Genomic DNA, 20,869 nt, shown 5'->3' on the forward strand with positions numbered 1-20,869 from the left:
TGCCTCAACCTCTCAAGCTTCTGGGATTACAAGTGTGCGCTATCGTGCCCAGTTTATACTTAAACTTTTGAGTTGAGCAGAGGTTCAAGTTGAAAGTTGTTTGTCTATACACTGGAGAAGAGGAAGAAAATACAATAGTCTCAAAGCAAAGTTCTAGAATAAAAATAAATCATTCTTTAAAGATTTTATATCTAAATGAACTATCTTTCATATTATCCTTTTTTATATAATCCTTCTCTTAGTCTACATTCATTAAAAGTTGTCAATCACTGTAACATTTACTTTATTGTCTGATTATTTCAGAGAATAGCAACTGTGCATTAGTTTATACATACATGTAGAAGTCAAATAATAGCAGCAGTGAAATTGATAAAAATTTGTCTTACAAATAAAAATTAAACTCAATATGAACAAAACAACTTCAGTTTGTATCTAAAAATAGATATGCTCAAAAAATGTATTCACAGGCATTAACACAATAAAGTTCTGAAAGGGAAATAATAAGAGCTCTCCTGTAAATATATCTTACGCACTACCCAACTGGTATAGAAGCTTAAAGAGTTTATTTTTGCTGCTAGAGGGAAAAAAACGAAGCCTAAGAATACATTCTTGACTCAGTAATGAAATAACTAATGTACTTTATTTATTATGATCTCACATTCTAAAACAAGAAATAAATAGTATTTTGCTTTCATTTATGATGACAATTTTTCTATATTTCATTTACTATTTAGTTCATATTTTGAATAGCACTTCATATTCATTAAATATAGGTGCTAATTGTTTTACTCAGTTTTTGTGTCACTGTGACCAAAATATCCAACAAGAACAACTTAGAAGAGATAAAGATTATTTGGTAAAGCTCATGGCTTTAGAGGTCTCAGTATGTCTGTGGCCAAATCCATTGCTCTGAGTATAATGTAAGGCAGCACAACATGGGGTAAAGGTCCAGGGGAGAAAATCTATTCCCCTCATGGAAGCAAGCAAGGAAGCAGAGATAGGGAGGTAGAGGCTTTGGGAAAGATACATCTTTTTAGAACACACACCTAGTTACCCAACTTCTCCAATTATGCCCCACCTACCTATAGTTACCACTCAGTCTGTCCATTCAAACTACGATGGACTAAATTAATTACAACTCTCATAATCTAATCATTTTACCTCTAAATATTCTTTCATTAACAGGAGTTTTGAAAGACAACACATACCCAAACCATAGCATTTCAATCCTGGCCCTCTAAGTCCATCTCACATTGCCAAGTTACAAAAGTCCTACAGTCCTAACAGATCTATTATGCCCAAGTCCAAAGTCTCTTCTGAGACTCAAGGCAAACTCTCGACTATAAGTTCCTGTAAAAAATCAAAAACAAGTTATATATATTTAATATATACTTCCAGACAGAAAACATTCCCATTCAAAAAAAAAAAAAAGGAGAAATAGGGGCATATGAAGAAGGGATGTGGCTAATGCAGGACCACACATTTGCTAACTTCTAGGATTAGTGGCTGTGAGATGTCATTTCCAAAGGGCTTGGGCATCCCTGACCCTTTGGCTTTCCCTAACACTTTGGCCCTGCTGGTTGTGGCATACCTGAGCTTTATTTGAACCTAGTTCTCTCCACCGCTAGCATTTTTTTCTCACAAAAAAGTTCATGTACCTGGCATTTCTTAATTCCTGGGGTCTCCTTTCCAGTATTGACTTCACCCTCACAGCTTCATGTATCATGCTCTTGGGAGAAGCCCTTAGGGACTTTGGCACTACTAAAATTTGCATGTTTTCCATGAACCCCTAACTCTGGCACCCTGCATTATGACACAACCAGAACCACATCAATGATTGCAAATTTGTTGCCAACTTGTGCTATTCCTAAGCACCTTGGAATTATGGCTCCAGTGGCCTCTGATTGCCTATGTGGCTTAACATGGTAAAACAACTTCCTAAGCTGACCTTTGCAAGTATGGTGCCCCCATGGTATCTTCTCAAAGAATTTTTTTTTCTACTGTACCTTGGCATGTGAAGTAGATATGGTCTTGCAAATTTCTGAGAGCCTCTAGGCATCTTTGGTAGTGTCTTTGTGAAAACTACTTAGCATCTCTTTAGGGGTTTGATCTCTTCAACAAGTATACTTTCCTTGGCCCTAGCTTTACATGCTCATTTCTGGATAAACTGCAAGTTTTTAAAAAATTTACTTCTGCTTTCCGCTCCAAATTCTCACAGTAAACTTGGTTAAAATCTGCCAGCAAAATCCATGCCACTATCTGGATGCTATGCTGCCTTGAAATTTCCTCTTCCAGATTAATTACTCCATTACTTTTAAGTTCTGCTTTCCACAAAGAACATGTAGACAAGTTCTTTGCTGGAATATAAAATGAGTGGTCTCTAGTCCAATTCTCAATTCCCCTTTGAAATCTCATGAATGCAGACCATATTCTTACTGGCATTGTAGTTTTCTGAGCTCCCACTAGAATTGCCCATTAAGCTCCTCTTACAACATTCTAAAGCTTTTATAACTTGTATCTCTCAACTTTTCAAAATTCCTCCTATAAAACTGCTCCAAATTCTTCTGAACCAAAGGTCAGCTGAGTCACAATACCAACCCCATTTATAAATACCAGTTTTTGTTTTAATCTGCTTTTGGTCACTGTGACGAAAATAGCAAACAAGAATAACTTAAAGGAGGCAAAGTTTATTTGGAACTCATTGTTTCAGAAGTCTCAGTCCATAGAGGCCCAAATCCATTGCTCTGCGCCCAAGGTGAGACAGCTTATCATGAGGCAAAATCTCAGTGGAGGGATGCTCCCTTTATGACATCAAGGAAACATAGAGGATGAGGGATGCAGGGAAGATGCATCCTTCCAGAGCACACCCCTAGTGACCCATGTCCTCCAGCTGTGCCTCGACTATCTACAGTTACAACCAATTCCAACTAGGATGGACTGATTTGCCTCTGAACATTCTGGCATTAACACAGGAGCTTTGGGGAAAAAAACTCCTATTTAGCCATAGTAGTTGTCATGCATTAAATATTTGTATATTTATACATTTACATTTGATACAATTAGCATTCTTATATTGATCTATTTAATATTTAGAAGAGATTCAAAACTTAGCAGTTATATACATCAAAAAATCCTATTATAAATACCAAAAGAATATAAAATAAACAAAGAGATATAGCTATTGTTATTTGCTCCAATAACTAAACAATAAAAGGTTTTATTTACTAATCAGAGAAGTATTCTGGGATAACAGATAATTTTCTAGAGTTAAGAGGCACTTTTCTTCAACTTCACCTTTGATTCTCATTTTAAATTGAGGATCATGAAATTGCAGAATACACATTTGCAACACATGCCTATTTTTTTTTTGTATAATGTATAACAAAGATCTGTAGAAACAAATTCTTTCTAGACTCCATATGATACATATAGGACAATTTTCTTGTCCTGAAAATATGCTCAATTTATGTCTGTGTTACGTCCAATACTAGATAATATACTGATGGTAAAAAAAAAGGGAAATTAAATACTTGGAAAATTTATAGGTCCAAAGATTTGAGTATTGAATCATATAGATTCAGAACATTAAACATTACCTCATAATATTGTTTCCTCTGTGAAAATAGAGAAGGTTTATATTAAGTAATATTTTCTTGCCTTTAATAAGCCTTTTTTAATGGGGATAGAATGGTTTAGAACAGGTCTTGTCAGTAAAAGAAGAGAGTATTTCAAGTTTTGCAGGTGTCTGCTGCGGAAAGTGCCACAAGTAGATTAGCCAGTCTGTGAAAGAATGGGTGTGACTATTCCAATAAAATGACAGGCCTGTCCCACTGGCTATGTTTATGACCTGTGTGATGTAATGGAATGATTAAGCATATGGATTCTGGACTATGTTTCTGGGGTTTAAATCCCACCTCTACTTATAACAAGTTATATATTTTTGCAAATTTTTTAATGTCTCTTTGTTTCACTTTTAATCTGTAGAATGGGCATGATATTAGAATCATTTCCCTCTTACCGATACTAGGAACAAAGTGCTTAGAACAGTTTCTGTATAGAATAGTGAGCAATAACTTCAAGTCACTGTTCTTCTGTTCCTTTATACACACAAGTGTCCTTATAGATATGATGAAGATTCCCAATATCCAAATGTCATTATTTTATCTATCAAGGCAAAGTTTCTTCTTTTGTCTCTCTCTCATGTAAAAGGATCATAGGTTTTGCATATCAATATAAGAGCAACCAGTCTATATCTCCATTTATTCAGAGGAATTATTACCTCAATTTACATAGATTTTCAGAGACAATTGAGGAATTGTCCCAATGGCACTATTCTTTCCACACAAATTTATTTTATTTATGTGTTTAGTCTGTGGTGAGTCAGGGAGCATAAACTATAATCTAAAAATAAAGTGTTCACAAAAGCGTTATAAATGAGTTCTTTTGGATTCTGGGACACCACATGGAAAAAAAGTGAGAGCTACCTGGGATGTAAATGTGACCCTTGGGGTCCTGAAACGGATAATTTGTCTCATAAAGATAATTCCTTTACACTCAGATAAAGCTTTACTTACTCAATCTTCTGATCAAATCATGTGTTAAGTATTTCACACAGAAGAGTTTCGTCTTTTGTGAAATTTATTGGATAAACTATTATGGTAGCCATTTTTTTCCACAATAGGGTGACATGTGTAAATGAGGCTGTTGTAATATATAACACCTATCAAAAAAAAAAAAAAAACCAACCCGACTTCCACTGCTATTTTGTGGCTTAAAAACTAGTAGTGAGTGCCTCATGATATAGCTGAGCTGTTGAATTATAGCACAGTAGTTTTAATATGGAAAATCTAAAGTTCTGTACAAAAGTGTTTGGGCAATTATAATCACAAAATACAGAAATTCCAGGGAAGCTTCACCCACCCCCCTCAGCACAGATGCACACAATCATCATATATTTATTTCTGAATACATATGAGAAGATTAAAAAAGTATTTGTCAATAAGTAGAATAATAGATTGTTATATTTTTCTTTGATTCTGGAAATTTGAATAAAAACTATACTGGTTGTAGATAGTCTAAAAATCAAGGAGTTTTTCTGTCCTTAGTATTTTCCCCAAATATCCATATTCTGCTTCTTGGGGAAAAAAACAGGATCTTTTACTGTGAAACTTCTGTCCCGGTCTTTCCCTGCCTGAAGAAGACTAAAAGCCAGAAACACTCTACCTGGTTTACTATGTCCTAAATGAGGGGAATTAGAAACCAGGACCCATTTTGTCTTTTCTGGGCTTGTGGAGAAAGGAATTGGGCAGTGGTAGTGATTGTTCAGAAGTAAGACTTAACCAAATGGAGTCCATTGGGTCAAGCTTGGGAAATTTGAGAAGTAAGAGGATTGGATGCAGGGTACTCAATAGGAGTAGAGGACAAATGAAAAGTCCAATAGAAACTGAGTCCATGAATGAGGAGGACAATCCTAGAGAATTATGAGCATAGCACAGACTGATTTTCATATTCAGACTCAAGTTGCTGAATGATTTCTCAGAATTTGATATGACTTTGAAAGACAAAGGAGGTGATACTTTATAGACACTTGACTTCACAAATTGGGGGTGAAGGTCACATTGAGAGTACCAAAAAGTTGTTTTCCTACAACTTAGTCTATATGTAATAATCTTCCTCCAAACACACACCAAATATTTTATTAAAAATTCCATTTTCATATAATATCAATTAATAAAAATATTCAATTCTAATGTAATTATTAGTGAAAATTACTAGAATGTTTATAATTAGCTAGAAACTATACTGTTACCTGACATCCATTATCTAATTTAATCTTTATACACCTGGTTATAGGTAATTTCAATTTTCAGTAAAGAAAACTTAACTGTGAGAGTTGAAATATCAGATTATATAGGGTTAAAACCTAGACTTCTCAACTCCCCAAACCTCCCTCTTGTCCATGATATCTTATACAGTCTTTGATTTTGTTTATAATTTTTATCATTCTGATGCATTAAGTGAAATGATTCAGCTATAGGTTGAAAATTTTACGGAGATAATTCACCTGTAAATCTCCTTAATTATTCATTCTCTCATTTTTGTAAATTTTTACTTTTCTTCTTGCTAACTCATTTGCAATTGGAGTTAATTTTTCTATTAATGAGGTCACTGATTAAAAAAAAAACCTTGCTTTTGGAGGTATCCATTTTTGCAAAAAAGTAAAAAAAAAAAATGACACTTTAATAGTGCATGTTTCCTGAAATATAATTCAAAAGTTTTGATATAAAATACTTCTGAGTAAACAATACAGTATTAGTGGGATTCTATAAATTAGAAGAAATACTATGACAATTTTTATAAGAAACTACATTATTTCTCAGTGTAGTATGTAGCTGATGTCATTACATTATGGGAGAATCTATTGCGAATATGCTCATTCCAATAATAAAGTGTCAATATACATAGTTGGTAGTATAATAGCTGAATATATTTCTTTACTTTGTCTTTCAGACTAAGTTTTTTAGGTTTCTAGAATCCTACATAAGGTATTTTTAAGAATCTTTAAATAAATATTATCAATCTTTTGTTATATAATTCTTTTGCAAAGCTACATTTGTTAAAATTTATCTACTCTGTGTGATGCCTCATATGAATCATAAAATGTCATTTCAATAGTATTTAAATGTTATAGACAGTGAAATGAATCTCTGTAATCAACCTGTTTATTTAGTACATGCATTTATTTATGTATTAACATCTATACATTTAATATATGTAAATAAATGTGTATATTTGTGATACACTCATATATATATATATATATATATATATATATATATATATCTGCACATACACACATACATACCCAAACATGAGGAAATTATATGCTCCACCTAGAACCACATTAACAGATTTGTTTGCAATATGTATATGCTGTACCAAAAATAGCTACTATTGGATAATCATCAATTTGACACATTTTATTTTCAAAGTGTGATTTCAAAAATATTAACTTTTGTTTAATTTTGTGATTATGTAGTAATCATTCTACAGCTTAAACATACTTTATAGAAGTTTCTTAGTACAAACTGTAAGATGGTTATGAAAATCTAAGACAACATTGTGTCCAGTAGACTCCAATAGTGTCTCTGTTTACTATTGTCTGATGCTTTCTTAGCAATTTCTAATCAAATATTTACTTCAGTAAAATTTTATTCCCCCTACAGCTCTTAATAGCCACTGAAGCAGCTTGAATGACATAATCAAATACAGTTAACATGATGCGTAATCGTTACATTTTTATTCGAATCTCTAGACATTAATGGCACTCTTGGGTATCAAGATTCACCTGTTCCCAATTGATCATGTATCAAAATCCGTCCAGATGCCTAACAATCCTGACCTAGTTTCATGCCAATCTCCATAATTCCTTTAGACAATAAGACATCTTATCTCAGTACTGATGTAATAATGTGGACACAAATGAACCAAATAATTGATTATTGAGTAGAAACCTCTCATTTTGACCCTTTTCACTTAGTTATAACCAGTTACTATAATAGGAAACTAGTTCTTCTCATATGAGTATACTGTTTACTCCTTCTAGTCACCTTCTCAAATACTTTATTTTCTATTAATAAGAAAACAAATATGTAATGTTTATTTATTGTGTTCATAATAGCAAAATATTATAAATAATACAAAGGCCTCAAATATTAAATATAGAATAATATGTATTCTATTATTAAATATAGAATATTAAATTCTATAGTCTCCATAGTTCACTAGTGTAAGATTTTAAAAATGAATGACAAGAATCCAGATGGGACTGTCAAATCACTCAAGCTGGGATATAGCTATCTAAAACCTAAATTTTTACAGTTGGGGGCATTTCTTTCAATTGTTTTCTAAATCTTATTTATGACACATGAGGTCACAAATAAATGATAGTAACTCCCACACCATGTTATATGTAACTATTGAATATTTTGAAAAAAAATAGTCATATCCATGCAAAATGGTAAAAAAATGGATATGAAATTGAATATATAACATGATCCCAATACTATAAAACATTTGTTAGTGGTAGCAGTCCTCTGTTGTAGGATCTCTTGATTAATTGTTTTTTCTGTATTTTTTAATAACTTTACACTAGTGGTCCTCAAATGAGTGATATTTTCCCCCTAGAGGACATTTGGGAATATCTGCTGAAATTTCTGTTTGTTGCAAGTGGGTGGGGGGGGGGCGGGGAGAATCCCTACTGGTATTTCATGAGTAGATGATTAGGATACTGATAAACAGCCTACAATAAATAGGATAGTCTCCTTGTCCCCATCAAAACAAGGAATTTCTGGTGTGAAATACCAGTAATGTCAAAGTTGAGAAAATGTGCAATACATTAAATATATGTTTTATTTAAAACTAGAAAAAAGACATAGCACTAAACATACAAAGAAAAACCGTTTAAATAGTATACATATCAAATGTGCTTAGGCCCACTATGTTTTGTGAAAAATTAACAATCATTATTTACTCAAGCAAAAGAAATCAGCAAAAGTATAATATAATAGTAAATATATTAAATTCTCCGAGGTTCACTAGTATAAGATTTTAAATATGAACAACAAGAATCCAGCTGTTACTGTGGAGTCACTTAGGTTGGATTGTAGTTGTTGAAAACCTAAATTTCTGCAGTTGGGGTCATTTCTTTCAGTTGTTTTCTAAATCTCTAACTGGTTTATTTGGTATCTAAATTGAAGCCTGTGAACAACCAATTTTCACACAAAACTTTTTGAAACAAAAGAAATTATGCCTGAATGAACACTTATGTAAAAAATCCTTTTATTTCTCATTCTGGCAAAATTCCTAAGATTTAATGAAGTGAAACCATTTAAAAAAAAAAGTCTATCAAGTGAGAACACAAAGAATATGTCCAAAAAATAACCTGGTAGACTAACTACTTTGCTTTTGCATATAATGGTCAGGCTTCAATGTTGCCCTTGACAAAACTAAAATTATCAGGCTCCTGTTTCTCATTTGATTGTAGATTTTTGTAAGACTGTGGTCCCATATTAAACAAAAGTGATAGTGTTATTCTGAAGGAAGTTAATTAAATGTGATTGAGGTTAAATTTTACCATCACATTCTTTTAAAATGCACTTTCACCTTAGAGGAATGCATGGATGTTTTTACAAAGTGGAAAACCTACAGGATTTTGTTGGCAGTTATGATAGTGGTGTTCAATGGTTCTGCCCAGAGACCCTAATGAAGATGAACTGTGCTCTTCAGAGCATCTACTAAGTGTGAACAACTACTCTACTCCAGATATTGTGTTGGTATTTTACATATTTTATGACTATTCCCCAGAGCACCCCACTCAAGTAGGAATTATTTTTTTCCCCTTCAGTCACGAGGGCTTGAAGTCTATATCATCACTTTTCCTAAAGTGATCCTGCTCGTGATTCAGCAAGACTTCAGGTGGAGTTGACCTGTCTGCAGGTCTGTTACTCATGTGCTCGTGTCTAGCTTCTGTTTGGCTTCAGGAAAGACAAAGATGTCTAAGCCCTCTCCCTGCTGGAATGAATGATAATTGTCATTCCAAACAGTAAGATGGAATTCAAAACAAAAAATGATATTCTATGAGTGTGTTATGGTCCTCAGATTAAGCTCTGGAACTCTTAGTGGAGTAGTTTAATTTGTAAGGTGAGTTTTCCAAGAATTCTATCATGTTATAATTGTTTTTAGATAGAGATTTTTAAAAGAGATTAAACAATCAATGTTTATTTAATTATCCAGTGGCATTATCCTCCCTTAATCTAATCCTGGATACTTTAGTGAAAAATATATTATTTTAGATTGCCCTCATTTGCCCTACTCTTATTATAACCCTATCTTAACTTAAAAGACTACAAAGATGTTTTTATGATATTTCTTCCGACTTACTTTTCTTTTTTCTTTCATTTAAAGTAGGTGGGTGGAGTACAGAAGGTAGTGGGGAACAGTTATTCACAGTAATAAAAATATTTGGAAACACACTTTTATTTTTTTTAAAGTAGAGAATGGTGTTTATTTCAATGACTAAAATATGTGCTTTCTTTCTATTATAAACTGGAGAACATTAAAAAATAGGACAGGAGAAAGAGTCAAAGAATTTGCTTGGCCTTTTTAGATTCACCAAGTTCTGTAGTTTTTCAGCTAAAATGACTTGAATGAGTCCAAGAGTATGAAGCTAGGAAGTTTTTTAACCTCACCAGGATATGATCCACCTTTTTATTCCAGATGAGTGAAAACAGTATATTAATTTAAACTATGGATTTTTAAATCTACAATGAAAAATAGTACAAATGAAGCACTTTTTATTTTTCTTAAGGCTTTTAGAGTAATGAAGACAAGAAGTAAGATAGGTTTAGTCCATTTGGCTTTGGTTTTTTGCTCTTTTTAGTGTACATTGCCCTAGTTTTGTGTGGCACAGTTATTTTTACTAAGTGTACATATATTGCATCGATTCTTTTCCATATTAAAGATTTAAACGTTAGCCAGGATTTAATTAGGTGTGCATTTTTTTTTTCAATTTCCCAATTGCATTTTGATGAACTCCTTAGATATTCAATTAACATGTGAATGATTTGCAGAAAGTATTTATACTCTGTGGGCTACTGCAAAAATCACTTGATATTTTCCTTGCTATATTAATGGTTCCATTTACTATTGTACTAGTGGGAAATGAAGTTGTATAATTGGAAACTGGTAAGATACTTTATAGTTTATTAGCTTACAATAATTATCCGAATGTTATATTACACATTGAATTGCAATTGAAATTAGTGCCTTATGATATTTAGAAGTGACAACCAAAAAAAATAGTTTAAATGTTATAGTAGCCATTGACTTGCAATTAAAATGAGCACATTTAGTGAAAAACTTTTCTGTAATTTGTAAACAATGTGTTCCTTTTTGATAACTCTTCTTTTTCTCTTGTTCCTTTTTTTATTTTTATTTTATTTATTTTTATAATTTGCTGCTTGCCATTACAGGAAGTAGAGGTTTGTATACAGCTTCTGTTTCTTATTTTATTTTTAGATTTTATATAAATCCTTATATCTTAATTACTCATATACACTCAATTCACATTATTTTCCTCCTTAGGATGATTATTTCCGCACTTGGAGTCCAGGAAAACCCTTCGATCAGGGTAAGAATTTAATTATTTAAAATAAAACCTTTATTCATAATCACTATAGTTTAAAAATGATATTTATTGTCTGACTAGACTTTAAGATATCAAATAAGAAAACTTACATAAATGAAAAAAGTATGCATCAATTATGTTTACTTCAGTATAATATAGTTAGAAATAAGCTAATCACATATCATGATTATGTCAAGATATCTTTTACTTTTAGATGCATGTTTTAGATTACTGATTTGAGTTTTTGAACTTTACCATTGTCTATTTTTATTACTTGACATAAGTCATTTCATCTTGTTTCCAAGTGCCTGCACTGTGCAATAAATTTATTCGTACAAAATTTCAAAAAAAGTGGCTTTTCTTTCTCTTTTCTGTTAATACAAAATATCATCTAAAACAGAGAGCACTGGTAATAAGATACGACTGAGATCTTAGCAAGACCCAAAAGGAAGAGCTTTATATTAAATTAAGTAAGATCTGTCCATTCCTGTAAACAGAGCTTGCAGTTCTGGCTAACTCACCTTAATAAGGAAAAACAGGACAAATGGATGGCAATGGAAGTGCTTCTACATGTGCAATGAGAATGGAAACATCATATTCAATGAATGATAATTAAATAAGTCAATAAAGCGATCTGTTTACTAGACTCTTATGATACAAGATCTCAGACATTTTTCCTTTAAAGTTTAAACAACAAAAACAATTCTGCTTTACACTGGCTATCATATTCTTGCAAAGATAATACTCTATGAAATAGTACCACATATGTATTAATCAGTTTTATGTTACTGTAATGACATGCCTGAGATGATTAGATTATAAAGGGACAAGGTTTATTTTGGCTCATGGTTCCAGTTCAGCATTGAGTGAGCTCTTTCCCTGGGCATCTGGTGAGAGCAGTACATCAAGGCAGAAATACATATTGGAGTAAACTGCTAACATCAGGAGATAGGAAACAAAAAGAAGATAAAGGAAACCAGGGTTTTACAATCTCCTTCCAGAGCACACCCTCATTGACCTAAGGACTTCCCAATAGTTCCACCTGCTAAAGGTTCTACACCTCCCAGTAGCTAGGGACTAAGCCTTTAATCCATGAAACTCTAGAGGATATTTAACATCCAAACCACTGCAAAATATAATTAGATATCTGTTAAGAATATGTAGGTAAGTGATTAAATGATTTATTCATAATGCATTATTAACAGGAGTTTAGTGTTTTTGCCATGCCTACAAATTTTTGACTTAATATTTGGGATGAATGTTCTAAATCCAGCAGATATGAATGAGAAGCAACCTGCATGGACCTAGATAGAGATTGTCATCGCATTGACATTATTTTGAAGTTGGAAACAGTTGTGCACATTCAATCCCCATTTTAAAATTAGTTTCTTATATAATTCATGCTATTTCATTATTATTATCTCATGTTATTATTTGAGGAATCTGCATTATAGAATGCTAAAAAATTAATTTTGACTTGGGTTTGCAATAATTCAAGCCATTGTACTAAAAGAGAGGCAATGCATTTATGTAGTTTCTTGGGAAATGAATTTTTATTATACAATCATAAACCTAGAAAACTGGTAGTAATCTATAAAATAGATGTTGACACTTAAATTTGCCATACTTGGTGCATCCAGTTATAAGAAAGATGATTTTATTTTTTCTTTCTTCATGTAACAATGTGTTGAATTATGACTTATCTTTCATGTACTAAAATATGATTTCTACAGAGGAGGCTACTAAAACCAGATATAACACTGATATACTTTAATTTTCAAAGAAGCTTTTAGCTACCAACTTGTCACATTGTTGTATTTATTAGACAGAGAAATGTACATGATATGATAATACCTAATGTTTATGAACAGTACCCAATATTTATAATTACTGTTTTTGATACATGTTAGCATACTTAATCAGAATTACCCTACAAGGTAGATGAGAAACTTAAGGTCTCAAGTAGGTTAAGTACTTGCCCAGGTGTTATGCCTACCAAGGGCAGAGTCAGGATTTGGGTTTAGACAGTCTGATCTCTGAACCCTTGAAACCCCATTCTCAACTATTATGTTACTGACATGCAGAAAACACTAAAACAAAATGATGGCCTGATAATTGTGTATGTTATTAACATATAGGCATCATACATATTAACACGGTTTGATGTGATATTTCCATACATATCCATACTGCATGAACTGATCAGATCCAACAATTCTTTTTTTTTTACCCTTTCTCCACAGTTATGCTTCTTTTCATCAATTGCATTTCCACTTTGCCTTGTTTTTTTTTCTTTTTTTCTTTTTTTTTTAGCCACTAATATAATAAGAGTGTTGGGAAACTATAATGGTTTCAAGTGTTTAAGTAATTTTGATGATGGTAATTCTGCTGCAAAATAAAACATACTGATGCCAAAAATAAATTGCTTTGGATTTCTCTGTGTTGAATTTTCTGTGCTATTACTTCTCTTCATTAGTGTGGTTAATCATGAGTTGACACAACAGAACCAACTGAAAAATAGTTTTAATGAGGACATGCATCTTCTTGAATAAGGCATACAAATTCTATCTTTACTATGACAAACTGAAGGGGAAGTTTTTCTACATGAGCTTGGAGCACTAGCATGATACATATTTTAAATAATTTAGTAAATGCTTTGGATATAGATGCTGTAGCTTTTACGGATAAATATTCAACTTTCCCCTCCCCACTTTACGGTGTTAACCCTATTTTTTGTTGTTGTTGTTGTTGCATGGGTTAATAAGGGGGTATTACAGAGAAATCAGTGGAAATTTATTTGCAGTTTCTAACAGTTGTTTAGAGAATCTTTTTGGATGTAAGTACTGGCTCTACTTTGTACCTACCTGGGTGTGAACTATAATTAATAGATTAATAATCAAGAAGCTGAATGCAAACAGATACCACTATTTCAGAACAAATCTGTTTCATATTATTGATGCATGCCTCCTGCTCTTATAGATTTCTGGGATATGGAATTAGGGACTGGAAGCGTAGCTGTGCCTCAGGTGAGCATTTGGAGTTTAATTATGTGCTAAACTTCTAAACAAGGACCTCTCCAAGAAGGGCGAACTGACTTCTATTTGTCCATTGGTATGCATTTAATTCAACAAAAGTTCATTATGAGGAAGAAGGTAAGAAAACTCAAGGTGCTAAAAATCAAATCAGGAGAGAGACAGAAGCCTGGACCTGTTTACTTTGTATTTAGATGAGCAATTTCTTCAAGGATCAAAGGAGGGTTGGGTATGAAGAAAAGTCCCGCTGTGTGTGGAAGGGCAGTTGTATGCTTAGCCATAAACTTACTCATTGTTTTGATCTTTCAGGATCAATGTGGGGAGAATTATCTTCCTTTTTTCCCCCCATCCATTTGCAAAATGTCCTCCATATAACAATCACAGCCTGATGTGTTGCGCCTCTGCAATCAATCTCTGGCTCAAAGCAAAAGCCACTGAGATTTCATCTGGAGCTTTTGTTTCCTTCAGTGAACAAAGCTGTTCATAGTATAATGGCTGTAATTATTTCCGAAATTAAAAAGACTTGTGACTAAGGAAATGCACCCCCAATTTATCTTCCTCTTCTTAAAATGCAGTGCCATGCTCAAGATACAGGTTATATAGATTAGAAATTATAGGCAATGACTCTGTCTCCTTTGCCTCAGAGTTTCCTTTTTTATTCGTTTCCCATGTTCTTAGATGGTATTTATTGACAGGACCCTGAAACAATAGGAAGGTCTGATCCATGCTTCACAATAGAGGCATAGTGGTATCACAATGCTGCTTTGTTTATGAGCATTGGGCCTTTGGGCATTTTTCTAGTGGAAAAATTGGTATTCTCAAAATTGAAATTCAATCAGAGTAATATGATGCAATGATGATTACACTATTTTCTAAAAGAAGTATTTTCAAATATTTTAAAAATGTAAATTCTGAACCATTATTTGACCTGAATCATTATTTGATCAAGCCAAATCAATTGATTTAGGATTTTTGTATCATTTTGGACAAATCCCTTCTTGGCATTCAAATGATAAAAGATATATCAATTTATGTAGTATGTATGTCATATTGCATGTTGGCAAACTTTGGGTCATAGAAGGCCTCTGAATTTCTAAGGTAGACGTACTGTTAAATTATATTCAACCTAGAAACCAACATTGTATACTCAATTATTCTGTCAGATTTGGTACATTAAGAACTGCACAGGATTTCTAAATGAGATATTTATTTCCTCTTCTTATCCATTTCTGACTTCTTTATTGCATTGGTGACATTTAATTTGTTTTGCACCTTGGTCTATAGAATATAGCAACCCAGAGTCTTAGATTGTTTTGGCCTATGCCAAATAGTGGTACCATCTCCATACAACCATAAAGATTGTATAGAGATCTGCTTTGTTTTGTTTTAGTCGCTGTTGTTGTTTTTAGTGCCCAGATTTAAACCCAGTGCATCCCACATGCTAAAGGAAAGTGCATACTACTGAGCTCCATCCCTATCCTGAGATATGTATTTTTAATGTATCAGATTAAATCAAAATTAATAATACTTTATTTGGTTCATATCATAGCAGCCTATATGGGTGTGCAAAAAGAAGATTATATTTATTTCTTTTTGATGATTATGTAAGTTACTAAATTTTGAATCAAATTTATATAGCAAGGGTTTGCTCAAATTCACTTCAAAGCTATTAAATGATATATGGAATAATATTTTAAAAATCACTTACTTATGTATTAGGGTATTGTTGTTTTACATAGTTGTGGGATTCATTTTTTCATAATTATGGATGTATATAACATAATTAGCACCATTTCAATCCCTGGTACTATTCCTTCCCTCCTCTCCTCCCTCTCCTAACTGCATTGCATTCATCTACTCTAGTGGTTTTCCTTCTATTAATTTTTAATTTGTGCATCATAGTTTTATATAAAAGTGGATTTCATTGTGACGTATTCCTACATGCACATGGCGTATTGGCTGAATTTTATTCCTCAGTTTCTCCCCTTTCCCATCCCTCTTCTTTCCCCCTTGGTCCCCTTCCTATTCTCCATTACTCTCCTTTCTATTTTCATGACATCCTCTATTTTGCTTTGCTACCTTATTTCTCTCTAGCTTCTGTATATGAGAGAAAACATCTTTACCTCAAACGTTGTTAATGAAGCAAAGTCAATAATAAGTATTTTTAAATAAGTATTCTACATATGAAGTCAGAGTTTTAATAGAAACCCTTCACTGACCAAAGAAGTGGTCCTCAGTCATAGATGTATATGATATTTATTGCAGTTGTTTAAAATGTTTTTTCAGTGTGATGTATTAATATTTTTATATAATTTATCTGAGGCAAAGTCTGGGAACTTGGCACATGTTTGTATTTGTGTTTGATTTGTTTCAGATTTTTTGCTTTTTAAAAATTTTAGTCAAACATACAAAAAACAAAATTTACCATTTTTACTATTTCTAAATGTATTGTTCAGATATATTCTTAATGTTGTGCAATCCTCACCACCATCCTTCTCCAGAACTCTTTATACCTTTCCATTCATATGTATCATCAGTGTTAACTGATAGAGACTTTTAGTTTATACACTACCTTTCCATTCTCCCCACCCAAAATTCCTTGGAAATCAGCATTCCATTCTCCTGTTTCTTTGAATTTGACTCTACTATGTATCTTACATAAGTGAAATTATTCAGTGTTTGTTCTCTGATGACCGAATTATTTTGTTTAACCCTGTGTCTTCAAGACTCATAAGGATGAATAATATTCCATTGTAGGTATATACTATGTTTTGTTTATCCATTCACCCACTCACTGATCAATGCTTGAGTTGCTTCTACCTTTAAACTATTTTGAACAATGATGTTAAGAATATCTGAATCCAAGTATTTGGAGTCTTTGCTTTCAATTCTTTTGAGTATATACCCAAGAGTGGTACTGCTGGATCATATGGTAATTCTGTTCATTTGAGTAACCACGATACTACTACTCTCCATAGCTGCTCTACATGTTACCGTGCACCTAGTAGTGTACAAGTGATTGGATATTTTTTAAAAGTCTAATATTTTGATATACATTTTATTATAATTTTCTAAAGGAAGCAAGGTATAAGAAGGCCATAAATTTCTACAAAACATATTTTAACCACAACTTGTTTTTTTTAATTTAGTTATAATGATCATGGGAAGAAAATGTAAAGATGATAGGACTCACCAGTGATGACAAATATTAACATGCCAATAGAAAAAAATGCAGTCTATCAAAGTTAATACAGAAAATTTAGAGTTTTGAAGTTAAACTTAATGTAGTACTATGTGAGTTCAAAGATGTCATAAACCAACCAGTACAAAATTTCCAATATAAAAAGCTCTTTGTAAGTTTATATTATGCATATTTCCTGATGAATTAAATTGGGAAGTTCACACAATGATTTCAGAGGCATAGTTTGGCCTTTATTTCGTATAAAGACAAGAACTTCTGAAAACTATATGAATTTACTACTAGCTATAATAGCATTTTGCCTGATTGAATTATTAGAATCTATCTTTACTGAAAAGAAAAATAATATATTTTCTGATTTTTAAAGCTTTAACTTATTATTCACTGTGACATTGCCCAATTCCATTAGTTTTACAATTACCATATTTTAAATTACTTCTTAGATGTTACATGCAGTTAAATGTATGGCAAATATTTCACCTATGAAACTTAAATTTTATTTTCTTCATAATGATTTTTCTTATGATTGTAAATGCACATTGCCTTCTTTTTAAAAAAAAAATTACTATGCTTATAACCAAGAACAATAGGTTCGGAATTCACTTTCACTTTGATTTGTGAGAGTTAATGTGCCTTCTTCATTGAGATCATGAGCTCCTCAAAACCCATGCACATATTGGTGGCCGTATGTTTCCTACATCATATGTTACCAAAGCAAAATAGTTTATACTTTGTACTAGAGTCATATTTAGACATTTATCTTTTCCCATCTTGTTTTTGATTCCTTGCTTATGTCTCCCAGCTGCATCTTTGTCATTTGATGTCTAGTTTTAATGATCAGTGTCTCTTAACGCTACTATTTATTTCATGCTTATGGTGTGCAATTATCTGACAATAAACTAAATTTTAAAAATAAATATGTAAGATTGCAGAAACACAAGAACGATAAGAAGGAACCAAAGAAATATTTGAAATAATGACAGAATTTCCAAAGGAAGCTCATAGAGTACTCATCAAGACAGATGACAGGAAAAATAACACCTAGACACGTCATTAGTGAGTTTCAAAAATAAAGAAATAAAACAAGCAAAAATATCAAAAGAAGAAGAAAAAACCCTACATTACCTATAGAGGAGATAGCAGGTAAGAATCATATCTGTCTTTTCAAAAAAAAAACCCACAAAATCAAGAAGAGAGTGGAGTCAGATCATTAGTGTTAAAAGAAAGAAAAAAAAAAAACAGCAAACCAGTTATCTATGTCCTCTGAAATTATCCTTCAAATTTGAAAAAGAAATACAGACAGGCAAAACTAATGAACTGAATTGGCAGCAGACATTCCTTGCAAGAAATATTTAAAGATCAAATATCTAAAGATCAAATTCTTGGGGACTCAGAAGATGGCGATGTAGAGGAAGCTGCATTCCAAGCTGCGCCATGGCGTGAGACCAAAGTAATAGGCATACAGATTCTCAGTGAGGAGGGTCAAAGAGGGATATTGCTAAAATTTAATATTGGACACTCAAAAGAGATTAGAAACTCCAAAATGTAAGTACAATAAACCAAGAAGAATTAAAATATCTAAGCCTACCCAGCAGCTCTCAGTGCAGATTCATTATAGACAAAGGGAGGGGAACAGAGTCATGGTACAAACAAATCTGAGATGAAAAACACTCCCTAATCTACACTGACCCAGAGACCATACTACTTGCCGGTGCTTGAAAATCAAGGTCTGTACCTCATCCTGCTGAGGAGAGCTGAGGTGAGAGCCATCTTGGGAGTGAGTCCTGCCATGACAACCACAGCCCCTGAGGTGACCAGGAACTCTCTCTCTCACACACACACACACACACACACACTCACTCACAATGAAAAATAAAGAATACCAAAGGAAGAAATTGAAGAAGGCCTTGGAAGATGGAAAGACATCACATGTTCTTGGACAGGCAGAATTAATATAAAAATGACCACACCACCAAAAGCAACAATACATATCCAGTGCAATCCTCATCAAAATGCCAATGACTTTTTTTTACATAATTAGAAAAAAGAAACAATTTTCAATTCATTTGGAAGAATAAGTGAACCAGAATACCAAAGCAATACTAAGCTAGAAAAGTAAAGCAGGAGGCATCACATAATTTATCTGAAATTATACCACAGAGCTGTAGTTTAAAAGATAAAAAACAGGATGGCATTGGCATCAACAGAGACATGGAGACCAATAGAAGAGAATAGAAGACATAGAGAAAAATTCACACGCCTACAGCCATCTGATGTTTGACAAAGATGTCAAAATAGAGATTGCAGAAAAGACAGCATTTTTAACAAATGGTTCTGGGAAAACTGGATAGCTATATGTACAACGCTGAAATTAGACCCGTATCTCTCACCCTGCACAAAACTCAGATGGAAACGGATCAAAGACTTATGAATTAGAACAGAAATTTTACCACTGCTAGTAGAAAACATAGGATCAATACAGTGTTATATAGGTGCTTGCAAAGACTTCCTTAACAAGACCACCAAAGCTCAAGAAAGAAAATCAAGAATAAATAAGTGGGTGCAAAAGATTATGCATAGCAAAGGAAAGAAGAACATGAAGAGAGAACCCACAGAATGAGAGAAAATCATTGCCACCTAATTCCCCTCTGATAGGAGATTAATATTCAGAATATAGAAAAAAATCAAAAAAATTTAACAACAAAAATAACTCAATCAGTAAATGAACAAAAGAACTAAACAATAAGATTTCAAAAAAAGAGACACAGATGGCTAATAAATATAGGAAAAAAATGTTCAACATCTCTAGCATTCAGGGAAATGCAAGCCACAACTACATAAGGTTTCATGTCACTCTAGGCTAAATGGCAATTATCAAGAATACGAACAACAGTAAACACTGGTAAGGTTGTGGGGGAAAAGGTAAAGTTGTACATTGTTGGTGGGATTGCAGACTGTCACAAACACTGTGGAAAGCAGTATGGAGATTCAAAAAAAAAAAAAAAACAGGAAGAAGCCACCATATGACCCAGCTAACCCACTCCACTCCTTATTATTTTCCCCCAAGATCCAAAATCGGCATACTACAGCAACAATAAATCAATAGATGAATGGATTAAGAAATTGTGATGTATGTGTGTTCCTGTGTTCCTGTGTGTGTGTGTGTGTGTGTGTGTGTGTGTGCAGAGAGAGACAGAGAGAGAGAGAGAGAAGAGTTAGTTCTACTCAGAAATATAAAGGAATGAAATTATAGCATTTGCCTGTAAATGTTTGGAAATGGAGAATATCATGTGAAGTGAAATTAGCAAAACTCAGAAACTCAAAGGTTGAGTGTTTCCTTTCACATGTGGAAGCAAAAGTAAAATAAATGAAAGGGGGAGGGAAGAATAAGATTATATAAAGAACAAATCAAATACAAATTAATAGATGAGTGAAAGGAAGTCTGGTAAA

General features: G+C 32.8%; 1 protein-coding gene across 5 annotated transcripts in view; it reads left to right on the plus strand.

Moving 5' to 3' along the window:
• Spock3 (SPARC (osteonectin), cwcv and kazal like domains proteoglycan 3) overlaps window positions 1-20,869 on the plus strand; it is a 412,435-nt gene that overhangs the window by 144,262 nt on the left and 247,304 nt on the right. For 3 of the 5 annotated variants that reach the window (XM_077792628.1, XM_077792627.1, XM_077792630.1), the window contains one exon: window positions 11,146-11,191. The exons of 1 other annotated variant lie outside the window; for it this stretch is intronic. In XM_077792628.1, the coding sequence (XP_077648754.1) occupies window positions 11,146-11,191 (46 nt within the window). Of the gene's footprint in view, window positions 1-11,033; window positions 11,043-11,145; window positions 11,192-20,869 lie in introns of all 5 variants that reach the window. One more of the 5 variants, XM_077792629.1, reaches the window with a different exon arrangement.

The sequence above is a fragment of the Urocitellus parryii genome, chromosome 14 (assembly GCF_045843805.1).
Source record: "Urocitellus parryii isolate mUroPar1 chromosome 14, mUroPar1.hap1, whole genome shotgun sequence".
Lineage (NCBI taxonomy): Eukaryota > Metazoa > Chordata > Mammalia > Rodentia > Sciuridae > Urocitellus > Urocitellus parryii.